At 45.3% G+C, this 27,896-nt stretch overlaps 2 protein-coding genes and 1 long non-coding RNA gene across 5 annotated transcripts; 2 read left to right on the top strand and 1 right to left on the bottom strand.

Annotated features, from left to right (window-relative positions):
- Positions 1–783: 783 nt before the first annotated feature.
- MAT2A (methionine adenosyltransferase 2A) lies at positions 784–7,391 on the top strand. Its single transcript, XM_019443595.2, has 9 exons — positions 784–1,010; positions 2,950–3,027; positions 3,125–3,247; positions 3,652–3,764; positions 3,852–3,995; positions 4,158–4,376; positions 4,601–4,783; positions 4,935–5,068; positions 5,744–7,391. The coding sequence occupies exons 1-9, from the start codon at positions 920–922 to the stop codon at positions 5,844–5,846; spliced, it is 1,188 nt and encodes a 395-aa protein (XP_019299140.1). The 5' UTR covers positions 784–919; the 3' UTR covers positions 5,847–7,391.
- GGCX (gamma-glutamyl carboxylase) lies at positions 6,807–21,010 on the bottom strand. Of its 3 annotated transcripts, XM_019443570.2 has the most exons (15): positions 20,867–21,010; positions 20,288–20,458; positions 19,009–19,167; positions 18,516–18,681; positions 16,798–16,876; positions 16,266–16,372; positions 14,309–14,472; positions 13,692–13,957; positions 13,431–13,562; positions 12,892–13,043; positions 12,265–12,434; positions 11,943–12,073; positions 11,513–11,660; positions 11,151–11,346; positions 6,807–10,713 (listed from the first exon to the last, which is right to left on the bottom strand). In XM_019443570.2, the coding sequence occupies exons 1-15, from the start codon at positions 20,907–20,909 to the stop codon at positions 10,521–10,523; spliced, it is 2,277 nt and encodes a 758-aa protein (XP_019299115.1). In that variant the 5' UTR covers positions 20,910–21,010; the 3' UTR covers positions 6,807–10,520. The 3 variants fall into 3 exon arrangements, with proteins under 3 accessions (XP_019299115.1, XP_019299124.1, XP_053746868.1); XM_019443579.2 differs by lacking the exons at positions 19,009–19,167; positions 20,288–20,458; positions 20,867–21,010 and adding an exon at positions 18,033–18,264 and having other exon boundaries at positions 18,516–18,650; XM_053890893.1 differs by lacking the exons at positions 18,516–18,681; positions 19,009–19,167; positions 20,288–20,458; positions 20,867–21,010 and adding an exon at positions 18,033–18,509.
- Positions 21,011–27,649, top strand: LOC128773647 (uncharacterized). Its single transcript, XR_008417995.1, has 3 exons — positions 21,011–21,160; positions 23,029–23,154; positions 27,507–27,649. It is a non-coding gene; the product is annotated as an uncharacterized LOC128773647 (long non-coding RNA).
- Positions 27,650–27,896: the final 247 nt, after the last annotated feature.

Raw genomic sequence — 27,896 nt, forward strand, 5'->3', positions numbered from 1 at the left:
GGACAGAGAGAAGGCCAGAGCTGAAGGGGCAGGAGCGCGGCCTCCACTGCAAGAGCAACAAAGGGTAAGGGCCTCTTTCAGAAACTTTAGCGCTGGGGTGCAAGTAGGACGGCAATCGTTTGAATCGATGACAGAACTCTCGTTATTCTCCTTTTCGGCCATTTTCAACACTGAGGCATTAACCAATAAATTACTAGCAAGCCTCAGAATTCCAAGTCGGCAGCAGCGCGCGGGGCGCGGATGAATAAGGCCGTGAGAAGAATCGTTCGCTGGTCAGCCAAAATGGCTACTTTCACATGGCTGAGGGCCACTGGCTCCCTGTCACCAGGGCATCTTAAGGCGGGGCGGCCGGAAAGACCCTCAGGCATAGCTTGAGGACAAAACCTCCGCCGATTCTCGCAGTCACCGCTGGGGGACGCGACCTCGCGGCCAGATAGCCCGGTCAACGGTCGGAAGGGAGGTGCCATGTCACAGCAAGGGGAACAGGCCCATAAAGTCCACGTCGCATTTCCTCCCACTCCGAACACGGAAGGGCACGAGGACGCGGTATACTCGCATGTCCACTTTATCCCTCGTTATAAGTGCTTAAGATAACTAAATATTCGCAGGAGGGGCGAATCCGCTTCCTCCCCCTGCCTCGCACAGTGGTTCAGCCCGAGCTCCCGCGTCCGCGAACCGCCCCTTCTGCCTGCCTCCGCGCGAGTGGCGCAGTGGCGCGCGGCGCCGAGGGGCGGGGCCCGGGCCGGGCGCGCGCTGGCGCTGTATATAAATACTGGGCCGCACCGCCCGCCGCCTCGTTCGCTCTGCGCCGCCCGCCCGAGCAGATTAGAGCGCCGTCCTCTTGTGCATTTCGCAGCCGTCGCCTCGCCGCTCCCTTTTTCCTCAACGCCGCTTAATACTCACCACTACGAACCCCAGAATGAACGGGCAGCTCAACGGTTTTCACGAGGCGTTCATCGAGGAGGGCACGTTCCTCTTCACCTCAGAGTCTGTGGGGGAAGGCCACCCAGGTGAGGTGACGGGCCCTGGAGGGAAGTGAGAGGCGGGGCGTGGGCAGGGCCGGGCCCGGCCGGCCGAGTCCGGCCGGCGACGGTGCCCGTGCTAGGTGCCTTCACCCGCCGGGCGGTGGGAAGAGCGGCGGCCGCGCGCCTTCCTCGTGGCGCCGCCGGTGCCGAGCGCGTGGCCGCCGCTCCCCTCCCCCTTCCTCCCCTGCCCTCTCCTCCCCTCCCTTCCCATCCGGCCGCGCGCCTCGGCATGCGGAAGATTCTAGAAAACGAGAAGGGCGGGGGCCGGGACAGCTGTGCTCTACCCAGGGAGGGCACTATTTCCTCATCTCCGCCCTGCCGTCTGAAAGCCCTCGAGTGGGCGACCGGCCCCGAGTGCTCGCGGCCGGCCCTCGGGAGCGCGCGCCCCGCATTGCAGCCGCAACCACGTGTTTGCCGCATGTGGCATCCGGGCGAGGGGGAGCCGTCGGGCTACCGGAGCGCTCGGGTGTGCGGAGTGGGGGGTCCGTGCCTCGGGACGTCTGCCGAGTCCGTTAATTCTTGCCTTGGGCTATTACGGTACCCAGGAGAATACGGATGTGTCCTTCGGCAGTATATGGCCTTGCCGTCAAGGTGACAGCCGCCAACTAAATATAGCGCGGGTTGGGGAAGGCCTGCCTTATTTGGACCATGTTTGAAAAGGATTGGAAGCGTGAATTAAGTGTAAGCTGCCATTGGGTTGGATTTCCCTTTAAAGTCTTTGGTGCTTTACCGTTGGGCAGGGTTTTACCGAACATCTTCTCTGGGCTTTGTCCACTAGTCCGCCATTATGGAGATCAATTTACACGTGAACGAGTAAAGCTATTTCAAGGAACTTTGAATCTCAGTCTAGTAAAGATGAGTCTTTTGCTCTACTGGTTCTACCTTTTCTTAGGATGACCACAATGATCTGGTAATCTAGTCTAATGGCTTTAAAGATGCATTTCTGTAGTAAGTCTACTGTGCCTATGATGAAATCCCACAAGCAGCCTAGTGATCTAGGAGAGGACAAACCCCAAGAGCCTGATGAGTGAAGGTCAGGTGTTCTGGTGTGGGTTACCCACCTTCCCTCAGTTTTGAGAATTTGACAGGTATTTGGCCCACCTTTTATTAATTTAATACTTTAAGTCAGGCGTTTATACCAGTTTGTAGATTAAGTCTTGAACTTCTGATTTGACTGCAATGTACATTTTGCTTTAATTGTTCCGGATGATTGTAGAAAATTCAGGAAAGTGATCTCTCTGGGAAAGGGATTTCTGTTCTCCCTGTTTTTAATAAATGGTGATACAGTGGGGGAGGAAACAAGGATTCAGAATACATGGGACATTTCCCAGTCTATTCAGCTCATATTCCTGGACTACTCCTTTGGCAAATCAAAAATGTTTCCCTGCTTTGCTTTTGGGTTTGAGGATAAACACTTCAATTTGATTAACTTGAGTTATATGGCTGTTCTGCATAACAGTGGAAATTGTTCTGCCTGGGAACTTAATTTTTCAAAATGTCTGAAATACTTAAGAGATGGAATAGAGTCCTCCTGAGGTGTAAAGTGCATATATCACAATGAATTTAAATATGTTAAACGTGCTGGGTATTCTGGCTAATCTGAATTGGTGAGCTTGTGGTGCAGCTATATTAAGACTATGGTATCAAGTTTTCAAGTAACATGCAGTATTATATCCAGCATTTATTCTTCAGTCAAAAGGTTTCTGGTAAAGCAGTGCTCTATTTAGCAGTTAAGATCTCCATACTTCGAATTGCTGAATCGTATGCTTGAAAATGGTTAAGTTCGTAAATTTGTGTTCTGTAGGTTTCACCACGATTTTTGAAAGAAAGCTTTCCCAAAGGTCTTTACAGCTGTGTTTATAAGGGCATGACAGTGAGATTGTCTATTGACAATGAGACAAATTGAGACAAATTTTTTCCCCAGATAAGATTTGTGACCAGATCAGCGATGCTGTCCTGGATGCCCACCTTCAGCAGGACCCTGATGCCAAAGTGGCTTGTGGTAGGTTCTAAACATTGCTTACCGACTGATGAAAAGGTAATCTCATGGAAATTACTTTGTAAGAGTGGCATTTGATTGTGAATTTCTCTTTTATTAGAAACTGTTGCTAAAACTGGAATGATCCTTCTTGCTGGGGAAATTACGTCCAGAGCTGCTGTTGATTACCAGAAAGTGGTTCGTGAAGCCATTAAACACATTGGATACGATGATTCTTCCAAAGGTGTGTTTTAATGAATTGGCTTTTCTAAGCTCATTTTTCCGGATATTTTCAACACTCTCTAGCTCTTTTACTTTAAAGTTTATTTTGAGAGAGTCTGAGTGCATGCCAACAGGAGGGGGAGCGAAAATCCCAGACAGGCTCCTTGACCTGTCAGTGCAGAGTCTGACGTGGGGCTTGATCCCACATGAGATCTCAGTTAGTGAAAACAAGTACTAATGCAGGTCTTTCCTAAAAGTGAAGTGATGAAACAATAACTTTCAAAACGTGGGGGGATACCTGTATTTGATTTCTATAGCAGTATTTGAAATTTTAAATAACTCTTGTAAATAGAAGGCATGGGTATTGCTATGGTTGTTTTTTTTTTTCCCTCCTTCTTCTTAAACAAGACATTGTTTTGTTTGTAGGGTTTGACTACAAGACTTGTAATGTGCTGGTAGCGTTGGAGCAACAGTCACCAGATATTGCTCAAGGTGTTCATCTCGACCGGAATGAGGAAGACATTGGTGCAGGAGACCAGGTAGCTTGGTAGACTCTATTTGCATCTCTTCTAATGTGAAATTGTGAAGCTTGGATTGATCACATTGGTGACTTTTTCCTTTTTTAGGGTTTGATGTTTGGTTATGCCACTGATGAAACTGAGGAATGTATGCCTTTAACTATTGTCTTAGCACACAAGCTCAATGCCAAACTGGCTGAACTACGCCGCAATGGCACTTTGCCTTGGTTACGCCCAGATTCTAAAACTCAAGTAAGTGATGATCATAAAGATAGATTACACATACTGCTTTGGCACAGAACAGTAATGTTTTTACTAAAGACTAGTATTTATCTTGTATTGTCACTTAGCTTTGCCTTGGTTCTCTATCCTATCTAGTAAACTGATGTTCTGATCATTTGCTTTGCCTTCAAGGTGACTGTGCAGTACATGCAGGATCGAGGTGCTGTGCTTCCCATCAGAGTTCACACAATTGTTATATCTGTTCAGCATGATGAAGAAGTTTGTCTTGATGAGATGAGGGATGCCCTAAAGGAGAAAGTCATCAAAGCTGTTGTACCTGCAAAATACCTTGATGAGGACACAATCTATCATCTACAGCCAAGTGGCAGATTTGTTATTGGTGGGCCTCAGGTAAGGCCTTACAGTATCAGTTCCATTTACTTTTTTGGATTTTCTGTAATGGTTACTTGCAAATTTGGCTGCTACCACCTTTTTTTCTAGATTTGTTAAGTCTGCATGTGAATTTTCTGAGGGTGTATGTTGAGTGATACAGAAATAGGTATTTAGGAAACTTGATCTAGAACCATTTATTGGAAAGGATTAGGCATAAAGTGACTTGAATTCTTTAATTTCAGGGTGATGCTGGTTTGACTGGCCGGAAGATCATTGTGGACACTTATGGTGGTTGGGGAGCTCATGGAGGAGGTGCCTTTTCAGGAAAGGATTATACCAAGGTGGACCGTTCAGCTGCTTATGCTGCTCGTTGGGTGGCAAAATCCCTTGTTAAAGGAGGTCTGTGCAGAAGGGTTCTTGTGCAGGTATATACTTTCTTAAATAATTGGAGTGATTAGAAGGCATGCTAGTGGGAGGGCTTTTAGTGTAGTTACTTCTGTTTTTTAAATACCAGCGTATTGTACAAATGGGTGGGTCTCTTAATCACTGACTTTTATGACATTTGAATCCTTTTAGGTCTCTTATGCTATTGGAGTTTCTCATCCATTGTCTATCTCCATTTTCCATTATGGCACCTCTCAGAAGAGTGAGAGAGAGCTATTAGAGATTGTGAAGAAGAATTTTGACCTCCGCCCTGGGGTCATTGTCAGGTAAAGATGGTAAAGCCTATTGTTAGTGAAAAATGAGGGTGTGTGTGTGTGTGTGTGTGTGTATTTGAGATCTGTTCAAATCGGAGAAGGTGAAGGTGGGTGTGAAGACTCCTCAAGTGGGGAAACCTTTTAATTCCTAGAATGGTTGATGTTATCTAAGTTGCCTTTAGTAAAGGCTTATATTAAGAAAAATCTAAAATTACAGTGTTCCATTGCTTAGATTAACCACCCTAGAAAAAGTCTTTCACGTTTGATATTGGGCTTTGTGCTCATGTTATCTAGGGATGTTTATTTTACTTAAATTAGTACAGATAAGTGGGGATATTTATTCAAGGCCGCTATAAAGAAAATAAACAGGGTTTGGGCATGGGACCTTGGTAAGTATGCCATGATCTCAGATGAGCTTTTTGACACTTGGAATTTCTCAGAATAATGACAAATTTTCATATTTGTTGAGCCAAGGATGGAAAAACAAGAACTGTAGTTACTAATAAGGACTGTGCGAGGAGTTTGGACACCAGGGAAGTAACAAACACTTCTGCCACAAACTTTTTTCCTAGCAAACCCCAGAGAACTGAACTCATTTGCCAGAACTCTTGAAAATGAGTCTTGCTGATTGTTTTGCTTTATTTTAATTGAATGCTACATATTAAGTTACGGACTTGTATATTCCAGGGATCTGGATCTGAAGAAGCCAATTTATCAGAGGACTGCAGCCTATGGCCACTTTGGTAGGGACAGCTTCCCATGGGAAGTGCCCAAAAAGCTTAAATATTGAAAGTGTTAGCCTTTTTTCCCCAGACTTGTTGGCGTAGGCTACAGAGAAGCCTTCAAGCTCTGAGGGAAAGGGCCCTTCTTCCTAAATTTTCCTGTCCTCTTTCAGCTCCTGATCAGTTGCAGTCACTCTAGTCAATGACATGAATTTTAGCTTGTGTGGGGGACTGTAAGTTGGGCTTGCTATTCTGTCCCTAGGTGTTTTGTTCACCATTATAATGAATTTAGTGAGCATAGGTGATCCATGTAACTGCCTAGAAACAAACCAACAACACTGTAGTAAATAATGCTTTGAAATTGAACCTTTGTGCCCTATCACCCAACCTTCTAAAATCCTAATTGCATTGACTTTCCCACCAAATGCTGAAAATGTCCTGTAATGTGCACGTAAAGTATTTGTAGTTCCATTATAGCCTGTCTGGCAATGCCATAGCCCTGTCAGCATGAATTTGTAATGTCTTGAGCTCTATTCAGAATGTGAAGCCTTCCCTTATCTTCCTTATAACTTGATCCATTTCTAATTATGTAGCTCTTTGTCAGGGAGTGTTCCCTATCCAATCATTCTTGCATGTAACGCAAGTTCCAGTTGGAGCTCTAGCCTGACGTTAAAAAAAAAAAAAAAAAGGCAGTTACCATTAAACCATCTCCCTGGTGCTTATGCTCTTAATTGCCATCTCTTAAATAGCACCAAATCAAAATCTCTCCACTTTTCAGCTGTCTTTTGGAGGACGTACGTAATAAGGTTTTTATTTAGTAAACCAATCCTATGCATGGTTTCAGCACTAGCCAAACCACCAACTCCTAGCTCTAGAAAAACAGGCACTTGGCACCCTTGTGATGTCATACAGAGAAGTCACAGGGCAGTACCTGAGGGTCTGTAGGTTGCACACTTTGGTACCAGATAACTTTTTTTTTTCTTTATAAGAAAGACTGAGTACTCCACACTGCACAATAATTCCTCCCAGGGTTTTAACTTTGTTTTATTTTCAAAACCAGGTCCAATGAGCTTTCTGAACAGCTGGTGTAGCTACAGAGAAACCAGCTTCCTTCAGAGAGCAGTGCTTTTGGCGGGGAGGAGGAAATCCCTTCATACTTGAACATTTTCTAATTGCTTATTTATTGTATTCTGGGGTATGGCGTAAGTACAGAGAAGCCATCACCTCAGATGGCAGCTTTTAAAAGTTTTTTTTTTTTGTTTTTTGTTTTTTGTTTTTTTTTTTCCTCAACACCATGATTCCTTTAACAACATGTTTCCAGCATTCCCAGGTAGGCCAAGGTGTCCTACAGAAAAACCTTGGGTTAGACCTACAGGGGGTCTGGCTGGTGTTAATAGAAGGGAGGGCAGAGCTGGTGCGGCTGGCCATGGAGAAAGCTGACTTGGCTGGTGTGGTACAGAGAAGCCAGCTTGTTTACATGCTTATTCCATGACTGCTTGCCCTAAGCAGAAAGTGCCTTTCAGGATCTATTTTTGGAGGTTTATTACGTATGTCTGGTTCTCAATTCCAACAGTTTAATGAAGATCTAAATAAAATGCTAGGTTCTACCTTAATTGTGTCCATTATTCTTTGGTTTGAATATGACCTGAGAACATACTCCTTATCCCTGAATAATTGTAATCCTTCCCATGGTTCAGGGAAATCATCTCAAACCCCTTCATCCAGGACTGCAGGCGTTTCAGTAGGTTTGTATATCCTATTCCTAGCACTAAGAAAAACCTCCCAAGATCTTACCTGTCTAGCATTGCTTTTTTTGGTTGACGCAGTGGACAAAATCTCTATGTCCTTACTATGTAGCAGCTACTCAACTGCCAGTAACATTTAAAAACTGTCCAAGATTAGGGACGTAAAAGGGACAGTGATGTTTAGTCTTGAAAATTTAAACCCCTTTTCATCTTTCCAATGTAGGGGGGAAAAGTTTATTATGCCTGAAGTGTTAATCCCTTTATTATAAACAGGTGTTAAAGGCTGCAAGTTACATGTTCAGTACATGACACAGCAAAATTTGAGCAGTGGTGAGGGGCCAGCTTCTAATTATTTTATGAGCTAGAATAAGTGAGCTACAGTGAAAAATTGAGCACAATTACAGTGATGATATTACAAGTTTCTAAAACCCTTATTCTAAATTTGTGGCAGTTTGTAGGGGTTTACAACAGAGCTTGAACCATCCCTTTTTAACCAGGAGCTAAAAGTAGAGACCAGAGCCACTTGGCACAGGTTTACACCAGCATGTATGCAATCATGTGGTTCATCTTTACTGTTGATCTGAAAATGTGAAACCCAAAAGAATGCTTGATTACACCTATCTGGAGGCTTAAATAGAACTATGTTGGCAGGGGGGCAAGGTTAAGTCCTGGTATCGTTTAAAGTTTCAAAAAGCTCTTAGATGCCAGTGCACTGCTGGCCAAATAAGGGGGATAGGGATGCACTGGATGCCTATAGGCTAGTCGGATAGTACTAGAAAAATTAAGGTTAGGTTCAGTTTTTGCTTCTGCCTAACGGGAAAAATTATTTAAAAAAAGTGAAGGTGAAGAAATAGTGACCAGCCCAGGGAGAAGAGTAGAAGCAAAGGTAAAATGGAGTGATGGTGATTATAAATGGTTGAAGATCAAAGTATTAATATGGTATGGAAGGAAAGCTCAATGTGCAGGTAAAAAGGAAATCTGTACTGGACTTTATACAGTTTAAAGGAACAACTTGGTCCGGGACAAATGCTGAGAGGAGAAATAGAACACTAAGGCCTAGCAAAAAGGACATTGATAGTCCCATTTCCATAACAGCTGCACAAGACCTGATTTCTAGTGAAATCTGAATCCCGATTTACTCAGTTGAATAGCTTTTCTTAAACAGTATTAAGATGACCACCTGTCCTCTCCATCCCATCCCAACATTTTCATTGGGAAGAAGAGGTGATGCACTAACAGGTTTGGGACAGTAGCATCCTTGCCTATATTAGAACTACCACGGAGTCCCTTCCCCAAATACCAGTCATGTAATGGGCAGGGCGTGGGGGCACTGCAGGGGAAGGGATGGCTGAACTTAAAAGGACATGGTGCCGAGGTATATTGTGTCAGAGATCTGCAAAACTATTGAAAACCAGTGTTTCCCCCACACTTAACAAGTGACCAAGATACCTCATGGCACAGTTATTGCTAGCTAACCCACACAATGCCTTGTAAGAATGAGGTCCCACTTGACTTCAGTGGGATGCCCTTATTCAGGCCCAACTTGCACAACTGTATCTGCTCAGGTCTATCTCCAACTAGATTAGAACGCAGAGGTAGTAGAAATGAATAGATTCAAGAGGTAGAACTGATGCAACTTGAAATTTAAGAAATGTGAGAAAAAAGGAAGAATCAAGGCTGAGGACTCAGGTGGCTTGGTCAAAAAATGCCATTCACTAATGAGAAGGAGGCCTGAGTTGGGGATGAACAGAAGTTGTTAGAATTTGAAAGCTTTGTGGGATATCCAGATGGAGCTAGTTAGATATATAAGTCTAGGGCGCAGGAGGGAAATTTAAGCATCATCACTGGAAACCACTGGAGAGGACATCATCAACCCAAGTGTGTACAGTGAGAAGGCAGCTGCCTAGGAAAGGCCCCCTGAGACCACTGTCCAAGGAAGTAGGGTAGGGTGGGGTGGGGTGAGGCATGGGAAGCAAAGCCTGAAAACACAGATGTAATCCTTTATCAAAGTTACTGGGACTGCCAATATACTGCCATGACCGTCTTTACTGCAAGACCATGAGCACCCAGAGCAGGGGCCTTTTTTCTTCCTTTTTCTCTATGCATTCTTACTTTCTAGCCCAATGCCAGGCTTTTGTTCATGGAATTGAGGTGCCTCCTGAGTCCCCCTGTACATCAAAGCCTACAAAATAACGGCAAACATGCCTTAATCCCTCACCAAGTTTGGTTAATTCTCTTTACATCACTTTGTGCTCACGAAAGGGTAGAAGGATGCTAAAATTTAATTTTGAGAGAATGCTAAAGCTTATTTTGAGAGAGCTAGTACCAATCATCTGAATTTCCTTATTTAACTTGGTCCTACCTATTCTCATAGCTGCTACTGAAAAACTCACTGGCTATAATAGGAACAATAAAGGAACCACAACAGTAGGGAAGAGAAAATTACTCTGTGCATTTAGAACTTGATCACCATCCTAATCTTACCTGTAATTAACAAGACAAGTTTTAGGCTAACACTATTTCATGATTCTTGTCTGTGAGTCTGCAAATTACAAGAGGCAGGGTACATCTCTTATAAGAGGGTTGTCTTTGAAATTATATGATCTCTGAGCCTTACTTTCTCCAACTGTAAAATAGGGGGCTAATGGCCACTAAGGGTTAAATGAAATAATGAAGGCATATAACAAGTACTTGAGAATAGTTTGGCATTATTGTTATCATGGCACATAAATCTCTTTCCCCAAGGAGCTGGTCACTTTAAACCTGACTCTTAGCCCTTTATCCTAGAATGGCTGTCCTAGCCCCTCAACCTTGAATTGATAAATTTTATCCTTGCTTTACTTTCTTGGCTCCTCTAAGATATCCTCTCTGAATTTAAAAGAACTATGAATAAAGAAGAAAAATATATAAAATATCAATTTCTTCACATTTCCAATGCATAGGTTGATGGTCCTATGACTGGCTGCTCCCACATCTGTACCCAACATCTGCCCCCCCTCAGAACTCTGAGTGCACAGGGTCAGAATTTGGCTCAGGGGGATCAGAATTCGAAGAATCTGTGTTTGAATGACTTGACTCTCCAACTGGCTCAAAGGGTCGCAAGTTTGCATAAGTCACCTCTTGGGCCAGCTGCTCCAGGGAAGGGCGGCCTAATACCAGATTTCGAAGTGAGATGCAAGTCATCAGGAAGCTGAAAAAGAAGAAAAAGGCCAGCCAGTCCAAACTCCTGTTTCTACATAGGGATTCCTGCTGAACCCCTCATGGCCACCTGGTCCTACCTTCTTTCACTCAGGCATAAATGAAAATCTCCCCCCCCTGGTGACCCACCCATCCCAGCTGGAAGGGCACACCACTCCTTATATGGTCCAGTAAAGGATTCTAGAGTGAGGTAGGAATAACCCACAGGGAGGCTGGCGGTGAGCTGAGGCAGAACAAGACAGCAGGCCATCAGACACAGATCATTTAGTCTTCCATTACATCAGGGGGAAAAGAATGGAGAGGAAAAAGTATTTAGCACTAGACTGTCCTTTCTTGGGATTGTCCCTCCCGTTACCTTCACCAGAGAAAAGTTACCCAACTTGCAAACATCTGATGGCAATGACCAGTACTGTTGTCAGTATAACTCACCTGCGGCGGAAGATATAGAGCTTCCGTAGCAAGAAGCGGAAGAGCCGCTCATGGAAAGGGGTATTTCTCCGGCGTTCAAGCTCTTGGAGCCGTCGCTGGCGTCTAAGAAAAGTCTGAACCAGAGGTGTTGGCTCAGGGCCCCCTTTTACTTCCCCTTCCAGCAGAGGTTGCAGTTCTGGAGGTAGAGGCCCCATTTCTGCCCAGAAGATGGCAAAAAGAGGAATCACTGAGGTCATTCTCTCTTTTAGAACTCTCCTTTCACCAGCCAGAAACTTCAAGTTCATTCTTTAGTGGCTAGATCCTCATTCACAACCCTGACTTATAACCAGGTGCTTTCTTAGCCCAACTCTTCATATACTCACCAGTTCCATTCTCCACCTTCTCCTTTAATTCTTGCAGATATGCCAGGTCTTGCTCCAGTGCAAGCTCTGTAGTGTTGACATAGATGTACATGTAGCAGGAAGGACTGGGTGACATTGTATATACCTTATGGTACTCACCAGCAGGCAACTGACAAGGGAAAAGAAATGGACATACTTCACTCTCTAACCTTTCCCAGGCAGCCTATGGGCTTCCTACATTCCCCACCCCAACCCACCCCCCCTTCCCCCCTACCTAGACGTCTTTCTTTTCATTGTATTTTGGAGTCCGAAGGAACTGACTTCTAGAATCCTGGGTGAGGCTGTTCACAGCCCTGTGGACCCTTGATTTTTGAGCTCCCACTTTGGAGTCTATAGTAAATTAACTCCACTCATCTAAACTTTTCTGCCATTGTTAATTCCAACAAAATACCTGCATTTTTTCTCCCTCCTTTAGAGTCTGATTCTTTTGTTCTGCCACCAGCTCCACAATCACCTCCCCCTGCAGCAGCTGAATGCTAGTGTTGCCCAGGTCTTCACTCACAAAATTCTCCAGGTGCAGCCCTGCCAGGGGCAACAAAGTTCCCCAGCTTACCCCATGGAAGATGAAATAATTCCCTTTACCACTACCACCCTTCAGGTCTCAAGAACACTCCTCCCATCAGGAATGCCCCTCCCCTCTCCATCACAGGCAATGTCGCTGGCCAAGGAAACCACAGGGAAAGACAGCAAAGGTTCTTTGCTTTCCTCCATACCAGGGAAATCTGCAATGAAAACCACCTCAGTGTGGTTGTCCAGGCTGCTCTTGATTTCTTGTAACTTGGTCCTCCAGGGAGACAGGTCCATCAACAGTGGCTGCAGCCAAGATGTACGCTGGAATGGGGACCAGGCGGCCTGCACGATGTCCACACGAGGGTCAAAAATCCTTAGGAAAGAAAACCATGTTCTAAAGAGACCACAGCACCTACCCACCAGAATTTCTGGTTCTGTTCCCTTCATCACTGCTCCCAGATAGAGGGAACAGGGTGTCCAAATAGAAGAAATGGCTTATGTCAGCATATTATTGCCAGTCTGGGGCAGAGAGAGAAGGAGAAAGAGATTCTGGAGCATTGGGAAGAATGGGGGTTAGTGGCCACCTGAGGAGAATTGTGTTAACAGCATCTTAGGGAAAAAAAAAAAAAAAAAAAAGTCAGTTACCTTTTCTGCTGGTTGATGGTGCCCCCTGCTGGAAGCAATCAGCTATGCCCACAACCAATTCAACAGGGACATGCACCAGAGGACAGACAGCCTTTCAAGCAAGACAACACTGGGGAGCATGGGCTGTTCATCTTGGCAAAAGGAGTGGGACTTCATTTTTCCCCTTCTCTGTTCCCTGTGCCCACCTCTGCTGGAAGCGGTCATTGATGGAGACCCAAATATCAAAGTAGATCTGGGGCTCAGTGACATTGTACTTGGGAAGCAGTTGGCTCAGGCAAGTAGCATATTGCTTCAGCATGTCTGCATGATCCTTCCATCGCCGGCTCTGTGTGAATACCTGCCCCAAACCCCCACATTAGTCCCACCTCATCATTATCAACCTCCCAGATGGGTCATGCACTGTCAATGGCACTAAGAGAGTCCTGTCTGGTGCCTATTTTGACCAGGCAAAAAAAAACCCTCAACTCGTCTCTGGGGAAGAATTGTTTATTGCTGGGCTTGATATACTTACCTTTCCTAAATCTAATTTCAATTCAAAGGAAGTGAATGACACTGCCCTATTTGAACTCACACAAAAGAAGGGTCAACCCGGCTCCTGAGAGGACAGAGTGGGCAGAGTGGACCCAAATTTGTTTTATTTTATAATTATATTTAGGACCAAATCAGACCCCAATGCTCAAGGGAGCTCTGAAGAACAGTAAGTTGTCAGCATCAGACATCTCACCCCAGGGTTAAGGTAGCCCAGCTCGCCAGTGCGGCCATCACGGTAGGTGATCTTCACGTGCTGGTGGGAGCGCGAGTGTACCATCATGTCCCAGGAATAGCCATACAGCCCATTTGTCCAGTTGTTATAGCCCTGAAAAAGCAGGACAGAGGCAATCGGCCCAACAGTTCTCCTAACCCCATTCTCAACCGACACGGCCCCATACTTCCCTAACGTTGTGACCTCTGCCACTTCCCAACCTAACCCCCAGCCCACACATACCTGGGTGAGGAAATGAGAATAGGGCAGGAAGAGCTGCTCCAGGAGGTAGAGCAGGGTGAAGGCGGCACCAAGCTGATGGCGCAGCCCTGGCTTCTGGCCACCTTTGGCTCGGCTCCTCTTATACACGCAGGACACACTGGGCTGAGGGGCAGCCTTGAGGGGCAGCAGTTCTTGCAGCCTCTCAGGGAAGTGAGATACCAGCTTCCGGGGCCACTCAGGGGAGCAGAAGAGAGGGCTGCTGGCGAGCATGACGTAGGGGAACATACCTAGGAAGGCAGGGAGAAAATAAGCGTTTCAGGAGTTTGGTTGCAGGGAACATGGGTAATCCCCTCCACTCCCCTACTTCAGGAAGCCTCTCCCAGGTATTCTACTTGTGACGAAAGAAGTTCTTAACTAGAGGATTCTTACTTCCCCGAGATTCCTTCCTACACAACACGCTAGCTGAGCCCAGAGGCCCCAGTCCTCTCTTCCTGTTTACGGCCATTTTCCAGTGACTACATCTGGCTCAGTTTAACTCCAGTTCCCGTCACCATCTCCCACTCCCAGACAATGTCTCCGGCCAGTCCCTCCCCACAAACCTGTGGCTTCCCATCTCCTACCAGACCACAGGTACTGACCGATGCTGAAAAGCTGGGAATTCATGCAGTGGAAGTAGGACACGAAGAGGAGGCCAATGGACCTCGAGGCATCAAAGAAGAGCAGGAAACCGGCTGAGAGGTCGAGCAGCAGTCCACACCAGTGCACCACTAGCAGACTAGTCATCTCCTCGGACAATACCAGTCTGTAGAGACCAGGAGCAAAGGTCAGGCACCAGCCCACCAGAGAACCCAGCATTCACAGCAAACTCCACCACCCTGTCCTTGCCAAAGGATGTACCATAGCAGGTGGATAGAACTCTGCACAAAGACACCCTATGGGAGTTTCCAACCCCTTTTCATTTCCACACACTTTAGCGGTTCAATTTTTTTCCACATGCCCTATGTAATAAGTAGGGGCAGATTCCACAGAGCAAATTTGATTGAGAAGTGAGTGTACTTTAGGGAGTAGGTGGGTTTTTTTTAACGTTTATTTTTATTATTTTTAAAAAAGAAATTTTTTTTTTAACATTTATTCATTTTTGAGAGGTGGAGAGAGACAGAGCATGAGTAGGGGAGGGGCAGAGAGAGAGAGGCAGACACAGAATCCAAAGCTGGCTCCAGGCTCTGAGCTGTCAGCACAGAGCTTGATGCAGGGCTCGAACTCACAGGCTGAGATCATGACCTGAGCTGAAGTCAGATGCTTAACCGACTGAGCCACCCAGACGCCCCTAATGTTTATTTTTGAGACGCGCACACACACACACACACACACACACACACACACACACACACAGTATGAGCAGGGAGGGGGCAGAGAGCAGAGAGAGAGAGACAGAATCCAAAGTAGGGTAAGCTGTCAGCACAGAGCCTGATACAGGGCACGAACCTACGAACCATGAGATCATGACTTGAGCCAAAGTCTGAATCTTAACTGACTGAACCACCCAGGAGCCCCGGGAGTAGATTCTTCATGGAGTTTATAAATGAGAAGAAACTGGGGTACCTGGGTGGCTCAGCTGGTTAAGAGTCCGACTTGGGCTCAGGTCATGATCTCGTGGTTCATGGGTTCCAGCCCTACATGGGGCTGAGTGCACAGTCTGCTTCTGATTCTGTCTCCCTCTCTCTGCCCCTCCTCCCCAGCTGATTCTCTCTGTCAGAAAATAAACATTTAAGAAGGAAGGAAGGAAGGAAGGAAGGAAGGAAGGAAGGAAGGAAGGAAGGGAGGAATTTTAAAAGGTGAATGCCTGACAGGGGCACCTGGGTGGCTCAGTGGATTAAAGTGTCCGACTCTTGATTTCATCTCAGGTCACGATCCCACGGTTCATGAGTTCGAGCCCTGCGTCAGGTTCCACACTGAACGTGCAAAGCCTGTTTGGGATTTTTCTCTCTCTCCTACTCTCTCTGCCCTTCCTGTGCAAGCGCTCACTCTTTCTCAAAATAAATAAACATACTTAAAAAATGAAAAAATAAAAAGCGAATGCCTAACATAATAAAGTCAAACTTTTGGAACTGGGAAAGAACAGGGAAAAAGAAAGAATAAAGTAAAAGAGGCAAGGAAAAACAGAAGGAAAGGAGAATTCAAGAGAGGCAAACCTCTGTTTCCTAAAGAGCTTGCAACAATGATTTTGTCAGAGCAGGGCCGCTGACTGTCCATCTATGTACACTGGCTGAGGAGTCCCGGCGAGAGGCCGGGGCGGCAACACAAGGCACCACCTATGGCGGCTGCAAGGAGCACGGACTCATTCACCAACTCACTTCATTCTGACTTTCGTCTTTTAGTTTGTTCCCTTTGTTCTTGCCCAGGGACAGGTAAGCCTAGATCTTTTGGTATCACTGACTCTGCCTTCTGCTGAATAGGAAGATAAGTGGCCAGAGGAAAGCATGTGGCAAATTCAGGCAAAGCAGGGAGGGCAGTTGTTACCGTAAGCCTGGGGGAGGTGAGTCACCTGCTGTGTACCTGTGCCTCAACGAAAACTCTGCCCTGACTGCCACTCACTTGAAGGGACTGAAGAGCCAGTGCCGGGACAGGTACTCCATGGAATAGCCTTCAACCCAGTCTGCATCCAGCTTTTTCACACCCGCAATGAAGTACACAATGAAGATCTGCAAACACAAAATGCAAAACGAATGTTCAAACAAAAAAAAGAACCCCGTTTTCTACAGACTACTGGCAATAACACAAGTTCTGATCTGAGTTCAGGGCCTAAGGAAGATTAGATTCACTCAACTGGGATAGTCACTCACCCAACAAGTATTTATTGACATTCTACCAATGCCAGGCACAGTATTACGTACCAAAGAAAGTCATGAAGCATATATCTCTCATAAGGATGTCAATCTAGCAGGGATAAAGCTCTATTCTTTCCATGACAAGGTAAGAGAACCCAGAGACTAGAAGACAGAAGAGGTGGCCTAGCTTTTCAGCAAAAGGAATCCAAGGAGGCAGAGAACAGTGGAGTCCGGCAGCAGGATGGCCACGCTGACAGTGGGTATCAAAGATCACCTCCCTCTTTCCTCAAATCCTGTACCTGGCCCCGCAGCACAGCATAGTTCCAAAGGGGCACGTGGGCATTCCGCTTACGGGCATTCAGCAGGCCGTCCACAGACCTACACGAAGAGAAGCAAGCAGTAAGGAGAGTTTCTTAGTCCAGCACATTTCCACCTTTCTTTTTAAATGTAATAACCTCTCTATCCCAGGAAGTCTTCCCATATCCTCTTAGGTTCTCTGGGCTATTCTAAAGGTCTTTTAGAATTACATGAGCAAATTTAACAGTGACTAGGTCATGACAGAAATGTTACTAGTGAGTGATAGTGACAAAGAGTTCAGTGTTTACCATTAGTTAGTAAATTAGTTTGTCCTAATGGAACAAATCAGGGAAGGGACCATAGTGCTAGAATATGACTGAATTTGAAAAAGAATGAATTTGAGAAGAACGGTTGAAAAGCTAAAGGTATATGTAAACATATACTGCATTAAAAAAAAAAATTCCAAAATCTAAGACAAACTGACATTTCATAGACCTAGATGCCAGGATGTAGTGCTGGAGGGTACCTGCTAACAGCTACCTTGGGAGAGATACCCAAGACACTAAGACTAGATGTATTCTAGGGAGGCAGCAGCAAAACAGGTTTTCAAGAACACAATGAATGAGCAGAGAAGTTGGGGAAGGGGCACTTTACACTTGTGGTCAAGAGCACTGCAGTCTGTAGTTAAGGAGACCTGGATTCTCACTTGTGCCTCTTAGCCTGGTGGGTGACCTTAGGCCAATCCTTCCCTATGCCTTAGTTTCCTCATTTATAAATAGAACAGCACTATAGACCTCATGGCATTGTAATGAGGAAAAATTTAAAGTATTTAGTATAGTGTCTGGCCATGTGCAAAGCCTTCAGTAAAGGATAGGTATTTTTTCAAATTGTGTAAAAATTATAAAAATGAATCTTTTCAGGAGTATTCTGTCAAAACTGTCTTAATTTTATATGATCAGAGCTGGCTATTTTGAATGAATTTAAAGATTTACCAAAGGGGCATCTGTATGTTATATTAATAAATGAAAGTTAATTAATGACTGATAAATCAGTAACACACTCAACATTTGAGATTTTTTTCCCTATACCCATCTTACTGACATTTCATATTTGCATATTTGCTTTCACTTAATGCGGAGGGTCCCTAGAGATCATCCGCCCTGCCACCCTGTCTCCAAATCCCTTCACCACCTCCCATAAAAGATGGTCGCCTAAGCCGGAGGTGGGGGAGGGTTACCTCCTCCCAGGATAGCACTGCTGAGCGGCCCTGATGGGCCCTCTCCTTCTGATATGACTCTGCCTCACAGCAACCGCTACTCTTGGCTCTAACTCTGCCCCCCTGGGCTCACACAGAGAAAGTCTGCTCCCTCTTCCACATGACCACCCTTGAGGTATCTGAAAACATCTATGTCTGGCTTTAGTCTTCTCTTCTTCTAAGAGGATTACAGGAAGTGGATAGATCAAGGCACCTGGGGAGATACGGAAAGAGTGGAGGGTTGGGAATGGAGCCATTTTCCTTTTTGTCATCCCAAGTGCCCCAACTCACTGATCCTTCCCCCTCCCGAATTCATCCGAATCAAAATGTGACCCTGTAACCACACTTTGCAAAGCACGGTTGAAAATATGCTTGCTGGGGCAAATTCTAGGACCTCACTGGGCCCCTATCACCAGTAACCATCCTGACCCGGCCAACCCTTCCCCCTTTCCCCTAGACTCATACCAGTAGTGGTTCGCATCCATGAATGTCAGCTGAAAGGCCAACAAACCATACAGATAGGAGTGGTTGTTCCATGACGTCTTGTCCAGGAGAAACACATACCAGTATGGCAGCAGGAATAACACACAGCTTATCCGGTAGCACAGGCCCAGCATCATGCCCAGTGCCCCTGGGATTTGTGGGGGAGAGGATTAAGAGATCAAAGGGTCACCACAGGCCCAGCTCCCCTGGGACAGGCTGTGGGTGGGATCAAGAAAAGTCATAGGACATTTTATCATCGGGTAAAACTAAATGAAAATTAAATGTTACTCTAATATTTTAAAAAGACTTATGGGATCACAGCTGAGATGACACACAGGTCAGCAAGATGAAATTATGAATCACAGCGGAAGTGAAATAATGAACCCAAGACTTTGGTCATTCACCAGCATGCTTTGTATTTCTTTGTTTTAGGTAGGCCAGGTAATACTCCCATCTCTCCCACACTTTCCCTCACCCAGAAACATGATGGTATAGACAAGATACATCCAGTCAAGTGGTAGTGGCTGCAGGGCATCCAGCAAGGGGAAGCGGCACACCTCCAGCCCATCCAGGTATCTTCGATCTAGGGAGCTGAGCCCCCGTTCCTGGGGAATGTCCAACACCATCAACAGCCCTGAGAAGGTAGTCAAGGAGGGGCTGTTAGCCCTCAGCAAAGGAAGAGGTGGAATACACTGGAATACAGTGGAATGCACCCAGCTCCAGGGTCAGACTTCTTACCTAACCCTGGCTCTGCCACTCACTCATTCCCTCAACAATAATTACTGAGCGCCTACTCTGTGCTAGGCATTATGCCGGTTATGTGATCTCAGACAGCCACCGCACCTCACTGAGCTAATTCTTCATTCTCTATTTGAGAAAGGGGCTCATCTTTTACAGGGTTACAAAGAGGATTAAATGGGAAAAGTGTACAAAACGCTATAAATACTGTTTAGGTTTTGATAACTTAAAGTCTGTCCTATGAGGCATAGAAAGTGTTCTAGGGTGGTGCTTCTCAAACTTTTTCTCTTCCTAGCACACCCAGAATATAGTACTTGGCTTACACACTAGAGCAAACAAAAGCAGCTACTCAGGTTCGGAGGACAGTTCCAGTTTAGGCAGGGTTTCTCAACCTCGGGACAATCACATTTTAGTCTGGTTAATTATTTGCTGGGAGGGGCTCTCCTGTGCACCATTAGGTCACAGCATCCCTGGCTCCTAAGTACACACCGGTCTGTGGCCAACTACTTCCTCTTCCCCCAAGTTGTGACAAATAAAAATGTCTTCTGGACAGCAAAACTGCCACCAGTTGAGAACCACTGGGCTAAGGGGATGGATATCTCAGCACATCTGTAACCCGTTCCAAGCATCCTTGTGTGGCCTATGAGTTAGGAAACTCTGGATTCAGGATTCACAGCCAAAATGTCTGCCCTGTCACCTAGCCATTTCTCTGAGGTCTAGTCCTCAGTATAGTTACTGGGCAACTTCATGCCACAAGCAAAATGGGTCTCTGTTCCTCTGCCTCTGTATTTCCTATGACCTCAGATCAAAGGATTTCTGGCCTCCAAACCCTAATCAGAGGAGACAAAGCTGGATTTGATCCTAAACTCCACAAAGATCTCTTCCAGGATATCAGTATCTTCAGCTCTAAGGCAAAGGGAGGCAAATCACTAAGTAAGTAACCAAGAAATGCACAAAGGAGGATTGTTATTCTCTCACCTAACACCACACTGGCCCCTCCCAGAAACCGGACTTACCAAAGAGAAAACGGAAGACGGCCAGGCTGGCAGGATCCGTTGGTCGGTTCAGCAGGGTCACCAGCCTCCCCCAGCTGGAAACATCTGTCCACTCAAAACCCAAGAGTTTCACCATTCCGCTGCCCTGACTGGGCCCCGAAGTCCGTCCAGCCTTGTCTTTCTGTACTTTATCTGCAAACAACAGAGAAAGCGTGTGTGCAGGTGTGGGGATGGAAGTGCTTTAAAATCGACTTCTCCCCAAATCACAGAAATCACAGCCCCAACAGCCCCAGGGTTTCTGCCTACCAGGTTATCCCACAGATTCCTAAGTACTCTAACACCCTTGCAGTGCAACCCCTCCTTCTGGATCCTCCAATGCCCCAGAACCTCTCGCGCCCTGAGTGTCATCATCAGCCCAAATCCTCGGGCTGCAATCTCTCTCTACAAGCTCCTTCCTAACAGAGGCCCCCTTCCCGGGGTCCCACAGGGCAGTGCTACCGCCCCCGCCCCTCTGACACCAGCGTCTCTCTCTCTCTCTCTCTCTCTCTCTCTCTCTCTCTCTCTCTCTCTCTGTGCCGCAGGGGAGGACTCTGAGCCTACGTGAGTCCGACGGGGCCCGCGCGGACCGGGCAGACACCGCCATGGCTCCAAGGAGATAACACCGCCACAGACGCGGCGCGGGAGCAGGGAGCGTCCGACGGATCACTTCCCTGAGCCCCGCCTCCCCGACACATCAGCACGCGCACGGCTGGCCGCAAAGCGCCGGGACTGTCGTGGAGGGCTTTGGCCAGCTGCGCCGGCTCCCTGCTTGGCGGCAAAGGGAGGAGCGAAGAGCCTTAGTGCAAGCGAGCTAGCGCTTCAGCGGGCCTCGCCTTGCTTTGTGACAGAGGAGGGGTGAGGATGCCCTAGACCCGCCTCGTTTCAGCCGCCAGACCTGTCTCTCCCCCGAAGCGTTCCGAAGCCCCTCTATGCCTTCAGCCTTAAGATATCTCGGAATTCTGGCAACTTCCCTGGGCTCTTCCCGCCTCCATTAGGCGTCTCCAAGTTATGGTGTCCCTGCGGTGCTCCCAGACATGAGCGATGCGGGCGCAAATGTCAGACTGTTCCCCAGAAAGGTTAACCTCTGAGTTGAGGACACACCTCGAAGGGCTATCCCGGCATAGGGAGAGGGTGCGAGTTACTTTATTCTCTCTTCCGGTACCTGCCAGGGACCAGAGGTTTGAAATCAGCTGGGGAAGCGCACAACTGCAGAGGGGATGTAGAATATGGGCAGTGTGTAGATAAAGTGTGGTCGATCAGGGAGGATTCCTAAAGAGGTGAGGCTTGACCAGCACTGTAATATCTATTTACTGCGCTGGGATTGGCCAACTGCATCACTGGAGGGCATCCTAGAACAGCGGTTCTCACATTGTTTTGGTCTCAGGACACTTTGACCCAGCTGCACATTATTGAGAACCCTAAAGAGCTTTTTTATTTACCTGGGTTTTCTTTTTCCACGTTTACCATATTAGAAATGTACACTGAGAAATGTTTAAAATATGTATTGATTCTCTTAAAAAGACAAATAAACCCATTATACATTTACATAAATAACATTTTAAAAAATGTTTATGTTTGAAAGAAACAGCTGGGAAGGGGCGGGTAGAGAAGATCTAAAGCAGGCTCCCCGCTGACAGCAGAGAGCCCCATGTGGGCGCTGGAACTCATGAACTGTGAGATCATGACCTGAGCCGAAGTCAGATGCTGAGCAGACTGAGCCACCAAGGTGCCCCTACAGAAATAACGTTTTTATGCAAAAAGCATATTTCCCACAAAAAGTTACACAAGTAACACTACTACTACTACAGTAGTACTGTATTGTTTTACATGAAAATCTCTTTAATGTGTGCCTTAATTGGAAACAGCTAGATTCTCCTATCTGCTTCTGGATTTGATCTGGTGTTGAATGAAGTATACGAAGGAAATCTGGCCTCATAGATACTCAGTTGTAAAAGGAAAAAAAACATTTTAATAACTTTTTTAGATAATTGTGGGTCTCCATCTTTGATACCTCACCTAAACTTAAAACTGGTAGTTTTTTAAAGGTTAGTTGGATGTGGACTCTGAAACCAGATCAATGAACTTTTATGCTTTGTTACATTAAATCATGGTATATCTTACACTTTGAATGGACCTTTTACAAAATCATGCATTTAGTCATTTGGAAAACATTGTTTCACTGAGTTATGCTGCTCTTCCAAATTCAGAGTCTTTTAAATGTTGGGAAGCTGCCAAGCTCACAGATACAAGTGGCAGATACAAGTTTTCCAAAACTTTAATTTTCACTTGAAAGCTCAAATTTTATCATTGGCAACAAATGCTGTCTATTGTTTTCCTTTAAGGAACAGTCACACTCCTTTCTTTTTTCAAAAACTATCTGCCAAATGTGCCAGTTGGAATAACCATAGTCTGTCCAATATCCTCAAGTAAAATGATGTTTCATTTTTTTAAAAAAGAAAGAAAAGGGGTGCCTGGGTGACTCAGTCAGTTAAGCGTCCCACTCTAGATCTCAACTCAGGTCATGATCTCCTGATTCGTGAGATTGAGCCCCACATTGGGCTCTGTGCTGACAGTGTAGAGCCTGCTTGAGGTTCTCTCCCTCCCTCTCTGCCCCTCCCCCGTACATGCTTCCTCTCTGTCTCTCTGAAAATAAATAAATAAGCATGAAAAAAAAGTCTTAAAGAAAAAAAAAACCAAAGATACCCAACATCTTATTTTATTAGGGAATTGCAAATTAAAACGAGAGAATTATCAGAATGGTTGAAATCCAAAGCACCACCACCAACTAATGCTGGCGAAGACGTGGAACAACGGGAAGTCTACTTCACTGCTGATAGGAATGCAAAATGGTATATAGCCCCTTTGGAAAAACAGTTTAGAAGTTTCTTAACAAAACTAAACATGGTTTTACCATGTGATCCAGCAGTTGTGCTCCTTGGCATTTACCCAAATGAAAAGTTATGCCCACACGAAAGCTGTGCCCAAATGTAAAGCAGCGTTATTCATAACTGCCCAAACTTGGAAGCAACCGACATGTCCTTCAATAGGTGAGTGGATAAACAAACTGACACATCCATACAATGGAATATTCAGTGATACAATGAAATGAGCTACCAAGCCACAAAAGGACCTGGGGAACCTTAAATGCCTATCCCTAGGTGAAAGAAACCAATCTGAAAAGGCTATATACGGTATGACCCAAACTGATAACCCTGGAAAAGACAAAACTGGTTTTAAGGCAAAAGATCTGTGGTTGCCAGGAACTGGGGGAAGGGAGGGGGAGATGACTAGGTGGAGCACATGGGGTTTCTAGAGAAGTGAAACTATTCTGTATGATACTGTAATGGTATCATGGTACATACATGTCATTATACATTTGGCAAAACCCATAGAATGTGAACCCTAATTAAACTGTGGGCTTTGTTAATAATAATGTATCGATATTAGCTCATCAATTGTAACAAATATACCACACTAATGCAAGATGTTAATAATGGGAGAAAAATGGGAGAGGGCTAAGAGGCGTATGGGAGTTGTCACATTTTAACTACACAAGTGGTTTTTCTTAGAACAACTGTGAGACGGCCGTCATCCTTGGGTATGCAAGGCGCTGTGTGCGTATTTCCCATTTCTTCACCCAAAATAGTAAAGGATGTGTACCCCAGTGTCAAGAATTAATAAAATTAATAATTTATACTGCTTCAGGGTGCCTGGGTGGCTTAGTTGGTTAAGCATCCAACTCTTGATTTAGGCTCAGGTCATGATTTCATGGTTCATGGGTTCAACCCCACCATGTCAGGCTCTGCGCTGACAGTGTGAAGCCTGCTTGGGATTATCTTCTCTCCCTCTCTCTCTGCCCTTCCCCTGCTTGTGTGTGCATTCTCTCTCAAAATAAATTAAAAAAAAAATGTGTACTGCTTCACTGGGGATGTCCTTAATTGAAAATGGCATTATTTGAAAATGCAAGTGCACAGCAGGGAGGAATACAATGACTACTACAATTTGGTGTCTCATTCCTGCTAAGTTGCCAACAATTTTATTACCCATGGTTGCTTTTGTATCATCAGTGCAAATTGCTTTTGTATCAGTGCAAATGGCAACATAATTAAAAGGACAAATAATGGATCCATATTATTACAAAGGTAGTTTTGTCCTTGAAGACCCCAGGGTTTTGTGGACCATGTGTTGAGAACAATTATCCTAAAGGGAAGGAATGTCAGGAATAGATATAAAAGTAGGGATTACTAGGGACAGATGTGTTTGGCAGGTAGAATCACTGGGCTAACTGTTCCTGCGGCTGAGGGTCTGGCCCACTTCTAGGTTATCCTAACAGACAGGGTAGGCCAAGTCACTTTGGAAGCCATTGATCTATTTATAGGGGGGAATCACTTAATCTGCTGTCAGCCCCAGTCCAAATGAATTTGGTGTGGGTTGGAAAGTTTGGGCTAGCTCTTCTAAGACCACTCAAATTAGATGGTTCCATTAAATTCAGCAATTATGATCTGTTATGTGACAAGAACTGTACAGGTTACAGAGAAAGAAACAAATTAGTAAGCTGTGGCCTCTGTCCTCTTCCTTGAAGGACAAGGAAACATAATAATAAAAGAATATAGAAATAATAGGATAATAACAGAATATATAAAATTCTGTGTATTTTTTAAAGTTTATTTATTTTGAGAGAGAGAGTACGTGCATATGTGGGGGGAGGGGGCAGAGAGAGGGAGAGAGAATACCAAGCAGACTCCATGCTGTCAGCACAGAGCCTAATGCGGGCTTGATCCCACGAACTGTGAGATCACAACATGAGCCAAAATCATAAGTCAGATGCGTAACATACTGACCCACCCAGGCACCCCTATAAAGTCCTAAGTATTAAGTGGGGTTTAAAGTACTGTGGGAGCATTGAAGAGGAAATGAATTATGACTGGAGAACTCAGGAAAGTTTTCTGAAAACGTGAGCTGGACTTTGAAGGATGAGTATAATTTTGAGAGAAAAGAGGGAAATCAAAAGTTCTTAGTAGTCTTGGGTGAACGAAGAGCATTCTGGGTAAGAGAAGTACAGCTAATAAATGAGCTGTGGGAACTCAGTACCTCTCCACCCCATGATTTTAACTTGTTTTTGTTGAAGGGGTTGATTTCCAGTTTATCCTTTCAGGACCAGTATACAAAGACTCATGCCAGTTAGCATTCGTTTATCCATAAAATGGCCCAAAATCCAGGAAAGAGATTTCTTCATGGATCTTTTCTAATAAAAATTATCTTTTTATATGCACTGGAGACAAGCCCTCTTTCAGATCTCTTGATTCAGTACCCCAAACATTAAATGAGTGCCTACTATGGTTATGGCATATATTATTTTCTACAAGGGTACCAAAGTGAAGACATAGCCCCTATCTTCATAGAAGTTAGAGTCTTGGAGGAGTCAAATGTATATGCAGCTAATGGCAAAGCGTATTATAGATTCTATAAAAGATAAAATGTAATGGAGATCAGAAGAGGAAGAAGTTAACTTCAGTGGGGAAATCTTGAAGGCTTCACGCAAGCAATGTCTTAAATATTAATAGACTTAGTGATGAGTGAAGCAGGATATTTGCTCATCATAAGAAAAGTCTGCTTGGACAAAGATATAAAAGGGGATGGTGTGGGGGCTCCTGGGTGGCTCAGTCAGTTGGGCGTCCGACTTTCTGCTTAGATCATGATCTCACAGTTTGTGGGTTCAAGCCCCATGTCGGGCTCTGTGCTGACAGCTGAGAGACTAGAGCCTGCTTCAGATTCTGTGTCTCCCTCTCTCTCTGCCCCTTCCCCACTCGCACTCTGTCTCTGTCTCTCTCAAAAATAAATAAACAAAAAAAAAGTTTAAAAAAAGGGGGAGATGGTGTGTTTGAGGAAGCACATATAATTTGGTATGATTGAGGGGAGTGGGAGGTGAGTCTCATGGGAGATAAGCTTTGAAAACCGGGTTAAAAAGAATCTTGGGATGCCAAACCGGGAACTTTGGGCTTTACTCTGGGGACCAGGTGGAGCATACTCAAATCTGTGTTTGGGAAGATAACAAGCAGCCCTGTGAGGAATGGATGGGAAAAGAAGGGTCAGTTTGGAGGTGGATGGAATTGTCCAGAGAGGAGATAATACTGGTGTTACCTAGGAAGCAGGAGCTGGTGTGGAAAGGAGAGAGTGGATAGAGAGATGTGACCAAGATAGAATCAAGACTTAGTGATGTCCCATTGTGGGTGTAGGATGGTTTAGGGATCCCTAGCTTGGGAAACTGTGAGTTTCCCAAGAATGGGAGTACTGCTACCCAGCAGGAGGAATATGGGGAAAAGATAAAGGGCTTGCTTTGACTGTCAGAGGTGTCTGTGGAGAGGGCATCAGAGACGCGGTAGTAGCAATTGAAAGCAAGGTCAGGGCTGGAGATACAGATTTGGGGATCATCCAGAAATGGCTGCTACAACCATAAAGCGTTGCACTTCCCTAGAGAGACCAGGGTTTCAGCCTTAGAACTATTGACATTTTGGTCTATGTAATTCTTTGTTGTGAGAGAGCTGTAGGAAATTTGGCACCCTTGGCCTCTACCCGCTGGATGCCAGTAGACATCCCCTCAGTTGCAACAACCCAAAATGTTTCCAGATGTTGTCAAATGTCCCTTGGAGGGCAAAATCAACCTCATAGAGGACTATTACTCCAGGAGAGTGCAGAGTCGGAAGTGAAGATGGCCAAGGGCAGAACCTTCTGCTTCTAAGGTCACAGTCAGAAAGGAAGAAGGCACATTAGAAGCAATGGGGGGAGGTGACTGTGTCACAGATGGGGTGGCCAGCAGTGTAACGGTCGACAAAAGGATTTGGAGACAAAAGAGGCCTTGGCAGTGGTGAGAGCTTTATGATCCCTCAGGAAGCAATTCCTGTTGTGCCTCCTGAATGTGCCTTTCCTTACTTTCTAGCCTTTCCCCAGAGAGGGAGTAAACTGCCCACTTGGGACATAAGTAAGAAGACTGGGACAGATGTCAGTGTACCCCCAAAGTTTGCCTGGTTGCTTTGCAGACTGTTAACTATTCCTCTTCCACTATTTTCTCATTCTACTTTCTCCATTAGTTTCTTTTTTCATTCATAAAGTGGTTTAGTAGAAATATAGAAATATATATCCATACCATTTAATCCAAATAACAACCCTGCAAAGCACCTTCATTCTTCTTCCCATTTTGCAGATGAAGAAACTGAAGCTCCCAGAGGGAAGTGGCTTGCCCAAGACTCTACAGCCAAGGAGTAGGAGAGCTGATACCCAAATCTTCTGATCACATAGGGACTGAGAATATTCTTCATCACACCGTGATTGCTTCTTTGACTGCCACTCCTACCACCTAGCATTTTTCTTTTCAGAGTGACTGATATTCCATCTCTCCTGGGATAGAGCCTTCCTTAACTGTAAGGGAATCGATGACTTGTTTCTCTTCTTGCACCCTGCCCATATTATCATTTCTTTTTCCTTTCTTTTTCTTTTCTTTTCTTCTCAAGTAAGCTCTAGGCCCAATGTGGGGCTTTAACTCATGACCTCAAGATCAAGAGGCACATGGTCTTCTGACTGAGCCAGTCAGGCA

The sequence above is a fragment of the Panthera pardus genome, unplaced genomic scaffold (assembly GCF_024362965.1).
Source record: "Panthera pardus isolate Hobbes unplaced genomic scaffold, ASM2436296v1 HiC_scaffold_26, whole genome shotgun sequence".
Classification (NCBI taxonomy): Eukaryota; Metazoa; Chordata; class Mammalia; order Carnivora; family Felidae; genus Panthera; species Panthera pardus.

Bases quoted from the DNA above. Each gene is read 5' to 3' on its own strand.
- MAT2A (XM_019443595.2), top strand. From the start codon at position 920: ATGAACGGGCAGCTCAACGGTTTTCACGAGGCGTTCATCGAGGAGGGC. The intron at 3,248-3,651 runs GTGTGTTTTAAT...TTTTGTTTGTAG, and splicing joins ATACGATGATTCTTCCAAAG to GGTTTGACTACAAGACTTGT. The intron at 3,765-3,851 runs GTAGCTTGGTAG...TTCCTTTTTTAG, and splicing joins ACATTGGTGCAGGAGACCAG to GGTTTGATGTTTGGTTATGC.
- GGCX (XM_019443570.2), bottom strand. From the start codon at position 20,909: ATGGCGGTGTCTGCCCGGTCCGCGCGGGCCCCGTCGGACTCAC. The intron at 16,877-18,515 runs GTATGAGTCTAG...CTCTTCGTGTAG, and splicing joins ATGGATGCGAACCACTACTG to GTCTGTGGACGGCCTGCTGA. The intron at 14,473-16,265 runs GTGAGTGGCAGT...TGGTCTCTACAG, and splicing joins TGGCTCTTCAGTCCCTTCAA to ACTGGTATTGTCCGAGGAGA.